General features: G+C 34.0%; 1 protein-coding gene and 1 long non-coding RNA gene across 4 annotated transcripts; both read left to right on the top strand.

The window, feature by feature from the left end:
• Nucleotides 1–1212: 1212 nt before the first annotated feature.
• Nucleotides 1213–10711, top strand: LOC104087297 (uncharacterized). Of its 3 annotated transcripts, none has more exons than XR_011409642.1 (6): nucleotides 1213–1309; nucleotides 1615–1676; nucleotides 2500–2624; nucleotides 2819–2890; nucleotides 3016–3362; nucleotides 10301–10711. XR_011409642.1 is itself a non-coding variant. In XM_070181469.1 (6 exons), the coding sequence occupies exons 2-6, from the start codon at nucleotides 1664–1666 to the stop codon at nucleotides 10361–10363; spliced, it is 366 nt and encodes a 121-aa protein (XP_070037570.1). In that variant the 5' UTR covers nucleotides 1213–1309; nucleotides 1615–1663; the 3' UTR covers nucleotides 10364–10711. The 3 variants fall into 3 exon arrangements, 1 of the variants encoding a protein (XP_070037570.1); XM_070181469.1 differs by having other exon boundaries at nucleotides 3016–3108; XR_011409643.1 differs by lacking the exon at nucleotides 1213–1309 and adding an exon at nucleotides 1387–1504.
• A 6968-nt stretch (nucleotides 10712–17679) lies between these two features.
• LOC138895134 (uncharacterized) lies at nucleotides 17680–18732 on the top strand. The gene is made up of 3 exons (XR_011409337.1): nucleotides 17680–18034; nucleotides 18112–18226; nucleotides 18339–18732. It is a non-coding gene; the product is annotated as an uncharacterized lncRNA (long non-coding RNA).
• Nucleotides 18733–19025: the final 293 nt, after the last annotated feature.

Raw genomic sequence — 19025 nt, forward strand, 5'->3', positions numbered from 1 at the left:
TTCACCTCCCTTCTGTACTTTGATGAAAAAGTTTGAAATAGAGCCAAATCGATTATGATATACTATTGTCAAATTATTTAAAATACAAATTTATGTTATAAAAATAAAAGAGTAAAAGACAAATACTAAATAAATTATCATGAGATATATTTTATTAGCTCCCAATATTTTTCCTTTATAATAATAGGATCAAATTTCATCACTTTCAAGAACTTAAACTGTTCTTTTAATTTTATTTATAATTCAAAAATATTGTTCAACAATATTTATGTGATTTTCTTAAAATTATGTAATTGACACACGTTAATGCATACCCAGAAATTAGCAGAAAAACAAATAACCTTTCAATCTGACAAAACTAATTGCCCACAATATAAAAACCTACCATAATTATAAAATAATTATGCACACGTTAAAATACTTTTTCGGTTTATTTTTATAAAATAAAAAACCTACCATAATTATCTGTACAGTTATAGATTTATATAAAAACATACGGTTTTATTAAAAAAAACCTAAAAATCGGTTCGGCACGGTACGATTATGTCGGTTTAGTCGGTTTTTAAATATTCATTTACACCTATATGTCAGTTTAGTCGGTTTAAATATTCATTTACAGTTATATGTCGGTGTAAATGAATATTTAAAAATCGACAAAACCGACATAATCGTACCGTGCCGAACCGATTTTTAGTTTTTTTTTTAATAAAACCGTATGTTTTTATATAAATCTATAACTGTACCGATAATTATGGTAGATTTTTATTTTATAAAAATAAACCGAAAAAATATTGAACCGTCAAATTGAAAAAAAAAAGATTTTGCAAAATATTTTTATTTTTTTAAAACTAATGCATATGTAGTCCACTGCTTTAGGAGAGTTTTTTTTTTTTTTTTCAGTTTTTTAAAAAAATATTTTTTTTCCAGTTTTTATAAAACAAATACTTTAAAAAAACTGAAAAAATTTTAAAATATATATTTTGTAAATTTCTTTCTTTTTCTAGTTTTTACAGAATATATATTTTTCAGTTTTTAAAAGCATTTTAAAAAAAAATTTCAGAGCATTATTGATCCATTTTGAATAATACAAGGGCATTATTAGACCCATTTTATAACGATAGGATCATTTTTGAATTCAAATTTAAACGGGATTATAATTGATCCATTTCGAATACCACAAGGTCATTTTTGGGCCTTTTCCCTAAATAAAATCCCTAAAATTCACGGTCTAGAACCATCCGAAACATTCCCCAAATTAACCAAACGACGAATACATCGGTAGCTGACGTCTGGACCGGCGGTATCACAGGTAAGTCCTTTTCCGTCACCCTTTTATGCTTTAATTAATCCCTTTCCCCTATCTTTCGGAGAATTTTGTCCGGAGCCTGCGGCTTCGTTAGCTGCCGACGACGATTTTAGTTCTTCCTTTTCCTTGTAATTTCCCTCTTGTATTATTTATTTAATTCTAGAAACGGGAAACTAAAAGGAAAGGGGTAGGAGAACGGTGAGGCCCTAAACCCTGTTCTGGTTTGTCTAGGTCTTTCCATATTCTTATGTATCCAAACAAAATTAAGTAGTTTTTTATTTGAGATGAAAGCTCTAGCCTTTTCACAGTTGCTGTTGGTTGTTCAATCGTTGGAGCAAGTGTCTTCCAATCAACATCATGAGAAAACCAAGTAAGTCTTTTTGGAATTCTAGTCTCTCTTGTGATTTATCATTTTGTTATTCTTAAATTTTATGGCTTTATGTTATCGCTGCAAAATCTTGCATCGACGTGGCCAGATGTAATGATGTGATGTTTGTGTTATCATATTCTTAATAGTTTGTGACTTTATGCGGCTTGGCAGACAGATCTAACCCGAACCTCTATTAGAAAGTGCCCATCATTCCATAGAAATCAAATAGGATTTTAGGTTAAGCAAAGGGTAAATGCTTCTTTACCTTCTAAGGTTATTGAGTCATAGCTCTTCTTGACAGTGTTTTGTCCTGGTCAAGAAGAGCTTTGACCAAAAATGTTACATCCCAATAACAGAACTAGCTTTTCCTTGGTCACCTTAAGAATGGGAGAGAACGAAAATAGTGTTCAAAGCCTTTTCACTTTAGACTTTTTCTGGTCTAAAGAAAGTCTTGGCCTTTGAAGTACTGGTTGGTCTTTCAACTTGGAATGACTTGGAGTTGAGAGATTGAAGTGTTAGTTGGTTTGTCAATTTAGAATATCTTAGAGATGCAAGATATGTTGGTCCAGTTGCATCTCCAATTTAGTTAGCAAATGGTAATAGTAAGCTTTCGGCTTTGATCTTTCCAACAAAGTAACAAATCCAGAGTAGGCTTGAGCCCCAACTTTGAGGCCAAACATAATTGGTCCAGTCTATGGGCAGGCCTAGCCTGCGTAAATTGGCAGTTAACATCATATGTATTTTGAGCTGCTAAGTATTCTCGCATATTCTGTTTCATTCACAACAATTCCTGTTCGCACTCAAGTTTTCGTCATCTTGTCAGTACTTGATCGTCTTATTGACGCTGGGATTGGTACTATATCAAAGTGTATAACTTCTAGCCTGAGAAAAAAAGATGGCATCTTGCACCACCCCGAGTTCAATCAATCCATTGCCGAATATGGTCAGGTAAATGAATTATTTTTTACTTATGCTGGAACTCGAAAAGCAAATTTCTAAAAGAAAAGAGAACGGTAGAAAGTTTAAAATAATTTCAAATTTAGCAAAGCTTACCTTCTTCTTGTTGTTGTTGTTGTTGTAGCAAAGCTTACCTTGGACAAACCAACTGCTAACACTTGCTATCTCTTTTTAATGGAATTCAGACATTCACCCGTAAGCGTGTTAACGAGGAAGATGCAATGCTGATAGGTGTCGATGTTCTCGTCAGTTATACGGTATTCAGAATTATTTTTTTGTTGATATTAATTTACTCTCAAAGTCTAGCAAACGACATTTACTGGATGCTTATTTTTAGAGGGACTATGATACTTATTTATTACTTTTTTTTGTTTGTTTTTAGGTGATAGGTTCTGGAGTTGTCGCTTTCATCTATCTTGTGAAAAGTCATTTCGACTGGCTGAATCAAAGTAAGTTGGAGATGGAGCGACTCAGGGTAAGATTCTTCCAAGAAGCCGAACAAAGAATGGAGCAAACACACAGCAAATCCCAAAACCCAGAACATCGTGAATCACAAACTACAGAAGGAAAACAAATCTAGTGTCTCTATACATCAGAATCTAACAAGGAAAATACAGAAAATAATGGACATGAGAAAGAGTAGAAGGGGACTCCGAGGTCTGCGGACACGGCAGATATACCTTGAAGTCTCCAAAGCTGTCCCGGCTCACTGATAGCACGGCTGAAAAGGTGCACCTAGATTAATGAAATCAACACTTTAACAAAAATTCCGAAATTAACTCAAAAATCGCCCATGGGGCCCACGTATTGGAATCGGGTAAAAGTCATAAAATACGAACATGATATCTTTGAACCGTCGAGCTTTGTTGTATACCTAAACAACATAAGTCACACAATCAATCCTTAACCCAGTGTTTTTGAGAGCGAGAAGCGCAAAAAAGCGGCAGGGGCTCGCCTCGCTTCAAAAGCGAAGCGCAAAGTGAAGCGCACGCTTCATTGAAGTGAAGCGCAATTCTTAATAATTAATTTTATGAGCTGAATTACACATTAAAAAAATTAAATAAACTAAAATATAACATATATATATATATATATATATATATATATATATATATATATATATATATATATATATAACCCTCAGGGGTTGGCCTGGTGGCAATTGACTTGAGCCTTGGAGTTTGCTCCCTTTCAAGGTCTCAAGTTCGAAACCCACTGGGTGCAAACAATTTCTAAGGGCCATCGGACTGGGTAAAACCTGAATTAACCGTGGTGCACTTGCGGGAAACTCCTTGCCGAGGGCCTGTGCACCCCCGGGATTAGTCGGGGCTCAAAGAGACTCGGACACCCGGTGCAAAATCAAAAAAAATATCCATAATCTACTATATATATATATATATATAAAATTAATTTTCTAAGCTGAAATACATATAAAATTAATCAAATAAACTGAAAATATAACATATATATAATAATTAATTTTATAAAGAACTACACATTAAAAAAATAAAATAAACTGAAAAATATAACATATATATATAATAGTAATTAATTTTATAAACTAAAATACATATTAAAATTAATAAATAAGAAGAATAAAAGGGGAAAAAAAGAAGAAAACCCTGCCCTAGCTGTGCAGACGCTGGACGAGAAAAACTGAGAAGAGAAGAGAAGAGAAGAGAAGAAGAAGAAGAAGGAAGAAAGAAGGAAGAAGAAATAAAAAAAGATAAAATGCCTTAGGGTGAGCAGACGCCTGGATGGGAACAAGAAGGAGAAAGAAGGAAGAAGAAAGAAGAAAGGAAAAAAGGAGAAGAAGAAAGGACAAGAAGAAGAAAGAAAAAAAAATTACCTGGAGGAAGTCTCTGGCGAATGAAACCCTAGCAGCAGCAATTGATTTTGGGAAGAAGAGAGAAATGGTCGATCAATTTGGTCTTAGGGGTCTGTTTTGTATAATAAAAAAACAGACCCAAACTTTTTTTTTAAACAAACTGACCCCTTTCGACTGAAGCGAGCGCTTCTGCGCTTCACGCTTCAAAGTCGCTTCGCGCTTCTTCGACTGAAGCGAGCGCTTCATCTGGTCGAGTCACCTCAGGCATGGAAAAGCGAGCAGCCATCGCTTCGCGTCGCTTCTCGCTTAAAGCGACGAAGCGATCGCTTTTTAAAACACTGCCTTAACCATCTATGGTTCTCACGGTTGTGTTCGTTTCAGCCATGAACACCGCCTGGTTTCATGAGTGCTTAGAGAATGGGCATTTACTTTCATTTCCCTTGAAGCGGCTTACACTTCACACTCACATAGGTGATTTCTAAACGTGTAATCCTATAGACACACTATCTGGTCATATCCTGCCAGACTTAGCAAATCATTAAAAAACCTTTAAGCTTTGTTGATTCATCAAAAAGCCTTAATGCTTTACCTCGATTTCTGAACATTGTCTTCATCACGAGAATGGGTTGAGTTATTTGACAATGTTGAACCGTCATTCATAACTTTGTTTGATCTCTTTGAACCTAGCTCGCGGGATCTCCAGTCTGCTAGGTAGAGTTACCGTCATGATGACTTGTCCTAGACCTTAACCCCATTCCCTTTGATGATCTTTCAACTGCCTCTCTAGATAGGCCTTTTGTAAGTGGATCCGACACGTTATCTCTTGACTTTATGTAGTCAATTGTGATAACACCACTAGAGAGTAGTTGTCTAACAGTATTGTGTCTCCGTCGTATATGACGAGATTTTCCGTTATACATAACGCTCCCTGCCCTGCCTATTGCCGCTTGACTATCACAATGTATACAAATAGGTGCCAAAGGTTTGGGCCAAAATGGAATATCTTCCAAGAAATTCCGGAGCCATTCAGCTTCTTCACCGGCCTTATCTAAAGCTATGAATTCAGATTCCATTGTAGAACGGGCGATACACGTTTGTTTGGATGATTTCCAAGACACTGCTCCACCCCCAATTGTGAAAACATATCTACTCGTGGATTTAACTTCAGATGATCCAGTGATCCAATTTGTATCACTATATCCCTCGATCACGGAGGGATATTTGTTATAATGCAAAGCGTAATTTTGGGTATGTTTGAGATGCCCCAAAACTCGTTTCATTGCCATCCAATGTATGTGATTGAGATTACTTGTAAACCGACTCAGTTTACTAATAGCACATGCTATATCTGGTCGTGTACAATTCATGATATACATCAAACTTCCCAATACTCTTGCATAATCCAATTGTGAGTCACTTTCACCTTCATTCTTTTGAAGTGCATAACTCACGTCAATTGGAGTCTTGGCAATTTTGAAATCCAAATACTTGAACTTGTCAAGTACCTTTTCAATGTAGTGAGACTGTGATAATGCTAGACCTTGTGGAGTCTTGTGAATTCTGATTCCTAAGATCACATCAGCAACTCCTAAGTCTTTCATATCGAATTTGCTAGCCAACATGCGCTTAGTAGCATTTATATCTGCCATGTTTTTGCTCATTATCAACATGTCATCAACATATAAACAAACAATGACTTCATGACCTGGAGTGTTTTTAATGTAAACACATTTGTCGCACTCGTTGATTTTAAACCCACTTGCCAACATTGTTTGGTCAAATTTGGCATGCCATTGTTTGGGTGCTTGTTTAAGTCCATAAAGTGACTTAACAAGTTTGCACACTTTCTTTTCTTTACCAGTTACCACAAAACCCTCAGGTTGTTCCATGTAAATCTCTTCCTCTAATTCTCCATTTAAGAAAGTTGTTTTAACATCCATTTGATGGATTTCAAGACCATACACAGCCGATATTTCCTCTAACACCCTAATAGATGTTATCCTCGTTACTGGCGAGTAAGTGTCAAAGTAATCAAGGCCTTCCTTTTGTCTATAACCTTTGACAACAAGTCTTGCCTTATATTTGTCAATAGTGCCATCAGCTTTCACTTTCCGTTTAAAGATCCATTTCGAACCTAAAGGCTTATTTCCTGGAGGAAGATCTACCAATTCCCATGTATGGTTATCCAAAATTGATTGAATCTCACTATTGACTGCCTCTTTCCAAAACGCTGAATCAGAAGATGACATAGCTGCTTTAAAAGTTTGAGGCTCATTTTCAAGCAAGAATGTCACAAAATCTGGTCCAAAGGAAGTAGATGTTCTTTGACGTTTGCTACGCCTTGGATCTTCTATACTTGGAGTATTTTCCTTTGGTTCTTCCCGAGGTCGTTTAGGTCTTTCACTTAACGACTCACATTCAGTTTTATACGGATAGATACTTTCAAAGAATTCAGCATTATCTGATTCTATTACCGTATTAATGTGAATTTCGGGATTATCAGATTTATGAACCAAAAACCGACATGCTTTACTGTTTGTAGCATATCCAATGAAAACGCAATCAACAGTTTTTGGTCCGATTTTAACCATTTTAGGTAAAGGAACTTGTACCTTTGCTAGACACCCCCACACTTTGAAATATTTCAAGTTGGGTTTTCTTCCTTTTAATTTTTCATATGAAATAGATTGCGTTTTGCTGTGGGGTACTCTGTTGAGTATTCGGTTAGCTGTAAGGATAGCTTCGCCCCACAAACTCTGCGGTAATCCGGAACTTATTAATAAAGAATTCATCATTTACTTTAATGTCCGATTTTTTCTTTCCGCAATTCCATTGGATTGAGGTGTGTAAGGTGCAGTAGTTTGATGGATAATTCCGTATTCCGAACATATTTCTGCAAATAGAAATTCATATTCTCCACCCCTATCACTTCTAATCATTTTGATCTTTTTATTTAATTGATTCTCCACTTCATTTTTGTATTGCTTAAATGCTTCAATTGTTTCATCCTTACTATTAAGCAAATAAACATAACAATATCGAGTGCAGTCGTCAATAAAAGTAATAAAATACTTTTTCTCACCTCGAGATGGTGTCGACTTCATATCACAAATGTCAGTATGAATTAAGTCCAAAGGATTTGAATTCATTTCAATAGACTTATAAGGATGTTTTACAAACTTAGACTCAACACATATTTGACATTTTGATTTATTACACTCGAATTTAGGCAACACTTCTAAATTAATTAACTTCCGCAAGGTTTTGTAATTGACATGTAATAAATAAGAAGAAGCTGCAATTTTATTCATACTGTCAACAACCATTACATTTAGTTTGAAGAGGACCTCTGTGAGGTAGCCCTTTCCAACATACATTTCATTCTTGCTTACAACAACTTTATCAGAAACAAATACACATTTGAATCCGTTCTTAACAAGCAAAGAAGTAGAAACTAAATTCTTCCTAATAGTAGGAACATGAAGAGCGTTGTTGAGCGTTAACACCTTGCCGGAAGTCATCTTCGGGAATATCTTCCCATAACCTTCAATCTTGGCTGTTGCAGTATTTCTCATGGAAAGCTCTTCTTCGGGACCAGCAGTAGAGTAAGTCGCAAATGTTTCCTTGACAGCACAAACATGTCGAGTGGCTCCAGAGTCAATCCACCACTCCTTCGGATTTCCAACTAGGTTGCATTCCGAAAGCATTGCACACAGATCATCAATGTCATAATTCTTCTCCACTATGTTGGCATGTCCCTTCTTCTTATACTTTTTCGGGAGACGACAATCAGGGGCTTTGTGACCGATTTTTCCACAATTGTAGCAGCTGCCCTTGAATTTCTTTTTGTTCTGCTCCTTAGTCTGTCCAGAAGACCTCTTTCTCTTCTTACTTTTTGGAGCAGTCTCCTCAACGATATTAGCTCCCATGATCGTTGAATTTCCACGAGACTTCTTCTCGGCTGTTTTGTTGTCTTCCTCAATCTTGAGACGAATCACAAGATCTTCCAACTTCATTTCTTTGCGCTTGTGCTTAAGATAGTTCTTGAAATCTCTCCACGAAGGAGGCAATTTTTCAATCATTGCAGCCACTTGAAATGCTTCATTCACGACCATACCTTCAGCAATAAGGTCATGAAAAATAAGTTGAAGCTCCTGAACTTGGGTTCCAATAGTTTTACTGTCTATCATTTTATAGTCTAGAAACTTGGCAACCACGAACTTCTTCAAGCATGCATCTTCAGTCTTGTACTTCTTCTCAAGTGTGTCCCATAATTCTTTCGAAGTATTCATCGCACTGTACACATTGTGCAAGTCATCCTCTAAAGCGCTTAAGATATAGCCTTTGCAAAGAAAATCTGCCTGCTTCCACGCCTCAACAATCATGAATTTTTTGTTGTCCGGCATGTCCGCAGCAGGCACTGGAGGTTCTTCACTAGTGAATTTCTGCATACCAAGTGTGGTAAGCCAGAAGAACACCCTTTGCTGCCTTCCTTTGAAGTTGGCTCCGGAAAATTTCCCCGGTTTCTCTGCCGGTGGAACAGCAGTCCGGCTTGACGAGGCTATCGTCGTTGCCGCAATAGTCGCAGAAGAATTTCCGTTATCAATTGCCATTTCTCACTGTAAACAACAGAAGAGTTCAATTAATGGCAAAATCAGAACAGTACACAATACTGTTATTAACAAAAAAAAAACAGTATGTATAAAAATCGAAGTTTTTATATACTGTTTTACAGAAAAACGATGAAGTTTTTTATGTTCTTCAAATCGTCTTACGAATTTCAATACTCTAATGAAGTTTTTAATCTTCAAATCAGAATAGTAAGATTTAGAAGGAGTAGAAAATCACGCAGGTTTTAATCTCCACAAACAAAATACAGAATATAAAAAAAATAAAATTCCTTAAGATTGTTATTATTCTGTATTGCTATAATAAACAATTAAACTTTCTGAAAAAATAAAACAGAAAGTTAGTAATACTTGTTTAACGAAATAGATTCTGGAAAACAAGAAAACAGTATAGGAATAAATCGAGCCCACTGAATACACAGTGTGTCCTTAAGGAAATTATTACCCTCAAGTACCCGAGGTGCTGGAATATATCCTCCCAGGATAGAACAATTTAACTCACAAGTGTATAGATACCAAAACTCTGATGAACTGCGAACCACTCAATGATCGTAAAACACACTGGAAAATATTGTGTAGAAGAAGAAGAAGAAGCTCAGAAAATTTCGTAAGGAAAGATTCTGGGATTCAAACTCTATTTATAGAGTTGATGGCAATGTTTCTGAAAAGGTTTGCAACCTTTCAGAAACAGCCATGGCTGTTGGAAAAGGGGTGTTTGAAATATTGCGGAAAAAATATATTTAAAATAATCCGGGAAAGAAAACGGGCCTGATCGAACCGGGTCGCGGGTCATGGGTTATTCCGGATTGAATTTTTTGTTAATTATTTAATTAATTAATTAAATAATTGAAAGGAATTTTGTCCAAAAAGATTAATCAATCAATCTTTGACCGAAGCCGTAGCCGTAGCCGAAGCCGAGCGAGCGACGACGACGACGACGGGGCGAGGCTTGCCTTTTTCTTAACTATTTACGAGCTAGAAGAAGAGCAATTATATATATACCAATCAAAAGTCTTTTCTTCCTCCGATATGGGACAATGTCCCTTTCCCAAGGGAAACTCAAATATTTTATTTTCCCTCCATTTTTCATTCACTTTCTTTAAGCTACACAAACATAGATCATGATGTTAATTCCATCTTGTTGCATCGATCATCCTTATAAGGAAAAAAAAACTGTTATTTTGATCTGTTACATCTTATAATTGTCGCAGGCAATGCGCCAAAAGCTGCAGATGGAGCTCAGGCCAAGGCAACGAAAGATGAAAAAACCATGACTGTGGCAGTTAAGGCTTGAAGAAGACTGACCAACATCTGAAGGAAAAATTCTAAGCTAGGGAAAAAAGGGGATGGATGATACTTGGTATATTTAGCAATTTCCGGTTAAAAATGGAAGCCTGCAAATCCTGCAGGTATTTAATCATAGAATCAGTGTCAAACTCCATCTAGATAAATAAAGTAGGACTGCCAATAAATTTCAAAAGCATTCTTTTATATTCCCCCTAAATTACAGTTTTCGTCTGAAACAATATATATTGAGCGAAAAGGCCAACTAAAGATGTAAAGCAATAAATAGCAGATAGAAGAATTAGTGGAGCATTAGGATTCTTCTTTTGTTTCTTCAACTCAAAGTTCCAACCTTTCGTTCCTTCCATAAATAGAAATATAACAACTTTAGCCATGAAATTGTGAGAACTCGAAGAAGATTTGGGCAAAAATTGAAAGAGAATCAGATCTGAGATTGTTTGGGTAAGCTGGAAAGATAAAAGAGAACTGTTAATAGTAATCTATTCTGAAAACTGAAAGAGATGAAGTGATAGATATTTCCTGAATTTATGTTGTATATACTGGGATAACAAAGACGAAAGGTGACTATTTTGTGAGTGTTGAATTAAAAAGACACGTGGACTGAGATGTAGGGAACAGATTGGGCAAAACAAATAAAATCAGCTGATAAAATTACACATTTGCCCTTGGTCGACCAACTTGGCTCTTCCGTATAATAGACTAGAAGAGTCTTGGTCCGCGCTTGCGGGTCCAACAATTTGGATTACTTTACATTGCAACTAAGAAATCAAATTCGATTAATAATTTTCATGATAATATATAGTTAAAATTCCAATATGCAAAAGAACAAAGACAAACAACATTAAAAATAAAAACTGCACGATAATATATATACACATAAACTGATATCTTTAGGTCGTGAAAAAATTGCTTTCAATATTTATCAGTTATATAATAGATGTGGTATCTTGAAAATCAGCCACCAAGTATACGTGAGCTATTTTGAGCCTTACAGGACATTCTGCATAAACTTGCAAAGTCCTACACAAGTATACGTGAGCTACAGAAAGACATCATATAATCAATATCACTTTTGCTAACAATATTTAGAGAAATATAAATAATTACCCATGACATGTGAGTTTTGATGACTTGCAAATCAAATTATTAACCAGGTTGGGGAAAACTAATGGTTGATGTTCCATCCAACTGATTTTTACGGAGGTTAAGCAAAAGAGTACATACACTAAAAGAGTAAAATAATTTATAAAATTACGATTTGATATGGTCTGAGGTGTGGGGTTCGATCAATAACATCTCAAAGCCAAGATATGGACGTTGTTGTTTACTCAACTTGGGCTTTGTACGGTTAGACATTTATTTTCAAGTGTTTCATAAAAATATAAGTACACCCTTCTATACAATATAATATGAAATATAAAGCACAACCATTTAACATTATCATTTAAAGTTGCTGCCACGTGACCAGGAAGTCACGGGTTCGAGCAGTGGAAACATCCTCTTGTAAAAATGCAGGGTAAAGTTGCGTACAATAGATCTTTGTGGTCCGACTCTTCCCCAGACCCCGCATATAACGGGAGTTTAGTACACCGGGTTGCCCTTTCATATAACATTGGAACAACAAAGTAAGAGTTTGTTACCATTCTCAACCAAAAAAGGAAGGTAAGAGCAGCAGGAACATGACATTGATACTTCTTAGTGATGAAAAACTCTCAGCAGCAGAAAAACTCTCGGCAGCACATCATATGATGACTACTATTAGGAGAAATACACAACAGGAAAAATCATTCATAACTTAATAATGTGCGAACTAAATGGATCACAAATAATCGTCCAAGCAACTAAAGTAGTCATTATTGCTTTCAAAGGAATTCTCAGAGCATCAAGTAACTACAGTTATAAAAAAACATAGCCATAGAATATTTATTATCATCTATACATTTTAGTTTTCAAAGATAACTAAAGGTGATTTATTAGTAGACAATAATGAATCCACTTTTCCGCTTATTCAATAGCATCAATACAATTTTATTATAAGTAAGCTAGATTAAGAAGAATTTTTTTTTAATCCATTCCTATATGCCAAATATCATTAGGTAAATATATAATTGTCGGGACTAAGCCCCACAATAAAGACCCTTTATGATCAAAGAAAGGCCTATTTGTAGATATAAGAATATATTATTTTAGCACAAACAAAGCATCACATTGCAACAGGTACTCTAATAGGCGGAGTAAAATTGTAAAAATAGACTCTATATATAGTACACACATGAGATGGTTCTCTCTTGTATACAGAGTTGATGACTTATTATTGCCTTGAAAATTTATTTATTGACCGAGAAAAGACAGATCTTAATGTTCTTTCGACATTATTAATATTCTCTTTCAAAAAACTCTATTTTTTCGGTTCTATTCATTTTTTATTTCCTTGCGCCTGCTTATATTAAAAAAGTACTCCGCAATCACGGCAAGAAGAAGGTGGATGATAAGAGAATAAGATAGTTGAAGATGGATTGAAAAGGCTTAATACTCATACTACATCTTAAAATGGTAATGGATGCTGAGTTTGAGTTAGTTTTCTTCCTTCCCGATTTTGATTTTTTTCAACGGCCCATTACATGCTTATATTTTTTTCGTTTAATTTTCTTCGAATTTTTAAGTATCTCAATTTATTTATTTTCTTGGAATGACAATATGAAGGAATTGGTTGGCAGATTCAAATGTGTTACAAAACTTTTTTCTACCATAAAAAAAAAAATTAAATTCAAGAATCAAAAGAATTTTATGCAATAGTTTGCATTTCAACTATGCTATTTCAGTTTGTAATTAATTTTTACCTTCTTTCCGGTCTTCCATCTCTAGAATTCTCTCTGTCTTACTCCTCTATACTAAATTACTAATGGCTATTCATCCGAATTAAAACTGTGAATGCAGAATTGGACTTTGAAAGCAAGGAGAAAGAAGAAAAGGAGATAGAATATCAGTAACCCTCACCGATCAGAAGCAGTGAAACAACATAAATCTCCAAGCGAAGGTAGCCTAAAAGAACTGTAAGAATAGCCCAGTACCAGCAGCAGCTATATTGTATACAAAGGATAATAAAAAAAGCTTCCTACGGCATAGGGGAAAAAAGTCGCAGACACGATGGAAGGCGATGAACGGAAAATTTAGAGCCACAAAGAAAGTAAAATAGAGTAGGGTACGTGGCAATTCAGCTTAGGGCAAGCCAATGGCAAAGTGAAATGTCATTTATGCCCTTGATCGACCAACAAGCATTTTCTATATAATAGAAATAGAAATACAAGTGAAGCCTCAGAGACCCAAAACATTGAGGTGAATTATTGCTAATTACCTGCTGTGTGTTAATAGTACTATCTCCCCATTCTCATTGACTGAACTATTAGTTTTTTCTATCTTTCGCCCACCACTCACCAAGTCCCCTTGTCAAAATCATTCGCAGCTGTACGCCTAAACAGCTCGCTTTATGTGTTTGTGGTCTGTTCTTGATAAATGTTCCTTATTTTGCTTTTGTAATATTTTACATTACGTGCTTACTTACTGTAAATGAAAGAAATAAAACAATAGTAACTATCAGCTATTCTTCATTCGCTCCCGGTAAAACTTGACATTGTAACGCTTTCCTCGACTAGACAACTTTTGCGAGTTTGACGACGCAGTGGGTAAATAAACTTCTGCAGACTCATAATTTTATAAATAAGCTATGATAAAAGAAAGAAATCTCTCTCTCAATATTATATATATATATATATATATATATATATATATATATATACACTCTCCGTTTATTTTTACTTGTCCACTCTCTTTAAGAAATAATAAATAAAATATATAATTTACCACAATTCTCGTATTAATTGGTGTGCAATTTTAATAATTATTGTGCATTATAGTGGAGAAGTGAAGCATCATCAGCTTTCAATTGCTAATCGTGCCTTTCTTCTCCAACGTCAAAGTGACGGTTATCTTGTAATTACTGCTCTCCATTTAATGAACATTAATTATGGGCATGAAGTTACCAGCTTTCACATTCCCGGGTCATTATCTTATGTGTGCTAAACACTAATTAAAGCTGTCACCAACGATTCTTTTATCCCTATAAAATTCACAATCCCTAACCTCAATCATTCCATCATCTGAATTTTCTTCACTTATACTATATTCGTATAGACGTTGGACTCATCACCAGTATCATTTGAGCAAAGCTCATTTGATTGATCACGCGCAAATTGATAAAAAGAAAGCAAATTTTCATGTAATTGAGGTATACAAAAATAATGAGATGAAGTATGTGCAATGTTGAAAGATCAAATAGCTTACACATGAAACATAAACTCTTGCCAACACAAATAGAGTTGTCGAAAGTCCAAAAGCTGAGAAAACGTTGAGCAAGATCAACAGTCATACTAGAGAAAATGTGAACATAGTTGTGATATTATATTTTCCATTCTTTTCTTTTTCTATTTATTTCTTTGTGTATGTCCTTTATCTTATAGTTATACTATAAATATTTATTTGAGAGAAATAGAAAAACATATCAACTATATGAAATATAAGTATTAAGAGTTCATTCTAAGAAACAAAATAGTACTAAGGAAAAGCCTTCAGAGGGAGAAGAACAAAAAGCGGACATCACCTCATATATATGTACATCACCTATATTTTGACGTTACTACTTTTTCTTCTCTTTTTTGTTATTTTTTTTATTTCCTCTTTTCTTAATCAAGTTCACATATAGTAAACAAATTAAACAAATTTGTTAACCGTAGAAGAAAGAGAAAAGTCATCGAAAAGGGGTTATTTGGAGTGGTACGGGTGGAGATCTTCTAGGTATTCCTTTTGTTTCTGTCTAGATTTCTACATGGGCTTTGCTGGTAGTTATTGCCGAAAATTTTGAATTAAACAACGAATTTATAGATAAAATAGTTGGAGATGGCAACTATGCAGAAGTTATGGGATCGCAGGCAGAGAGGCGACGGGTGATTTGAAAGAGAAAAAAGAAAATGAAAATGCAGAAAAGAAAAATAAGAAATAAATAAATAAATAAAAGGGAAGTGAATAAGGAAAGACAGCAAAAACGACCACTATTTGAGTCATCATTCACTTATGGCGTAGATTTGTGTGGCATTCCATCAATTTATTACTTATTATTTTGTGTTGCTTCCAACTTTCCTTTTCTTATATTATTCTTCTATTATCCACTAACAATTGTCTAGATTGTTTATTCAACAAAAAGAAAAGAAAAGAAAAGAAAAGAAAAGAGGGTCGGATACTTTGTTATATTTTACCTAAATTGCTTTTCCTTCTTATGTTCTTTTGTCATTTAATCAAACAAGTGGTTTTATTTTTCATAATTATGCTAATATTACTTTGAGTAGGTTTTCCATTTTTATTATTATGAATCATCAAAAGATTCACTAACTTATTCTCGGCGATGTAATCCATTTTTCTTTTTAGGTATATAATTACAATCTTTACTTTCATTTCTTTTCCTTTTCCATCATGAGATGCAGCTTTTTCCTTTTATTTTTTCTTTCTTAATTTGTGAAGGTAACATTGTAGGTTATTTATCTTCTATGCTCTAATTAAATATTTTAGAAAATTAATTAGAATTAAACAAGTAACCATATAAAATTGAAATAGATCCAAAAGATTTTATTTTATAAAATTAAACTGAAAATACTCTTTATTCTCTATGTTTATAATTTATATTACTAGTCTCTCCGTACGCGCCTTACGCGTATACCATTTATTAATATAATATGGATATTTCTAAAGATTGCATAAATGTTATTAAAAATATGTTTGAAAAAAAAATTAATTAAAGAAAAAAGTGTACGATCTTGAAAATAATAATAAGCTAACTTAATAGAAGAAGAAACTAATACAGAAAAATATTAAAAAATGGCACTACTAAAAAACAATAAATTTGCGACTGAATAATTCCAATTGATTTAATTCAGTCGCAATTTTCGACTGATTCGGTCGGAAACTTTATTAAAAATACATGTTTATTTTTAAAAAAATTTTGGCTCAAAATTGCGACTGTTTCGGTCGCTCAATTACGCGAAAAATACCGCGAAAATATTTTTTTATCGTTTACAACTGAATCAGTCGCAAATATTTAAAAAAAATTAAATTAAATGTTGCGACCGATTTGGTCGGAATATGAAATTAAAACGAGGTCTGACTGGTCAACAACATTTGCGACTGATTCGGTCATAAATCGTTTTATGTAATACGCCCTATCCCGTTTTTTCTTCTTTCTTCTTTCTACTCTAACTTTTTTCCCTCTCCTCCCCTCTTCTGCCCCCACCCGTTCTATTTGTTGATTTTATCCGTTAATCTAACCATGTTAGGTATGATTTTTTTCTCTCTCTCTCCCTCTCCCTCACCCGCTCCATTTTCCCTGTCCCCCCCCCCCCCCCCCCCAAAGAAATTTTTTTTTCTAAATTGTTTAACTCATTTTTGGTATAGGAATCCGGCGTCTCATCTCCCCTCCGGTGGTGGTTCGGCAGCAGATCCGTTGGTTCATTTTCTAGGTTTTGTTTTGCATTAATTTAGCAAAATAGTATGTACAAATTAGCTATATAATTTGCAATATAGTATAGATATATTAGCAATAATTTTTACAATATAATATGTATATAGTGATGTTAAAAATTTATTTATTTAGATTAATTAGCTATTTTTTTATTGTTTATATAAATTCTTGTTTAATACTTGTTTATATAAATTCTTGTTTAAAATTTTTGCAATGTAATAATTCTTGTTTATATAAAAAATAATTAAAGAAACAACTTATGTGCTAATACTTCGTATAATTTAGGTTATAATAGTTAGAGTTGAAATATATTTTAAAGAGTTAGAAATTTTATAGGTTCAAGTTATGTTAGTTAAGAAACAACTTAAGTGCTAATACTTCTCTGTTTCGGCCCTTCGCTTGAAAATTCTCCATGCCCTATCTATGTGTTAATTATATTATTTATTATTAAAATGAAATGAAGAAAATGCAATCAATTAAGTATTAAAGTGCTATCATATGCTAATTTGAAATAAATTAGATTAATTTTTATGTTTTATGACCTTTTTTGGTCTTACAATTGTTTAATGTACATATTAATATTGAAACCACACAAGTATTATAGTAAAATATATAATTAAACTATTTAGATAACATTTGGGAGAATATAACTTAGTAAGTAGTTTAAATAAAATAAATATGTCAACTTCTAATTTTTTTTGTTTGTGTAGATGACAGCCAATACTTGAAAATCTGGTGAATGAGAACTTCGAGAAGAGAGCACAGAAGCGAATATAGGATCCACATCATGTTGCTAAGAAAGGTGGCAACAAGCCTGATTGGATACGTGAAGATGTCTGGAATCAGCTTTTGGCGAAGTGGAACATCCCTGAGTGGAAGAAGAAGAGTGAACAAGCAAAGTTAAACAGAGCTTCTACTAAGGGTGGATCATTGCATATTGGAGGTTCTATTAGTTTTGCAGCCTATCATTTGAGAATGGTAATTTCATTATAAAATATTCTTAGTTTTACAAGTATGCAAGAGAAAGGACGGCGCAAGAGAAGGATGGATCGAACCGCGTGCTTCAGAGACATTTGTATGATCCCAACACCAAAACTATATTATTTTTTCTTGGTTTATTTTATTTATATAACGTGTATTATTTTATTTCAGGACAAGTATCATATTGATCTTGATGCATGGCGACAAACTCAGCCTGAAGGAACTCAGCCGAACCCCGAGAATATGAATGCAATTTGGACACATGCGGCTGGTGGCGTGAATAAAGGTATAAATATTATGCAATTATCTATTTTGGTATTAATTTGAAAGTTGCTTGTTTGTTTTCTTACTTCTTTTACTTTCTTTTCTTTTATTTCTCGTGAAAATAATAAATAAAGGTCGAGTCTACGGGATTGGAGTACAGCCATCCTCCAGTCGTCCACCAGCAATATTATTCAGCGGGGCATCGGTTTCCCAAGAAGACATGAAAGCTATGCGTCAAAAAGTGGATCAAATGTTGCAAGAATTTCAAGCAACTCAGTCTTTGATTCAAAAATTATTTAAAAAGAAAAGCAAGAAAGGAGCTGCAATAGAGTACTCTGAGTGTGAGGAGGAGACTGATTCTGAATAGGCTATTTTAATATTTTAGAGTTGAAGTTAGAGACAACTTTGATAGTTGGTTGTTTGATAGTTGGTTGTTTGATATTTGGATAGTTATATTAGGTATTTGGTTAATTGTTAGGTGTTTGGTTGGCTGTTTTCTTTGCTAGGTGCTATAATTAGAAATGCAGCATGATTCTGCTTAAAAATGCCTAGATTTGCCACTGAATCAGTCGTAGATTTCACCAGGAATTACCCCGATTTGCGACTGATTCAGTTGCAAACTGAAAATTTCTAACAATATTTAATTAAGATTTGCGACTGAATCAGTCGCACATGTAGAATTTCTGAAATTTTTAATTAATTATAATTCAAGATTTGCGACGGTTTCAGTCCGAATAATTAATTAAAAATTAATTTTATTTTTAAATTTTCCGACGGAATCAGTAGAAACATAAAAATTTTATTATTTTTTATTTCTGGCC

This window comes from Nicotiana tomentosiformis, chromosome 7, assembly GCF_000390325.3.
Source record: "Nicotiana tomentosiformis chromosome 7, ASM39032v3, whole genome shotgun sequence".
Lineage (NCBI taxonomy): Eukaryota > Viridiplantae > Streptophyta > Magnoliopsida > Solanales > Solanaceae > Nicotiana > Nicotiana tomentosiformis.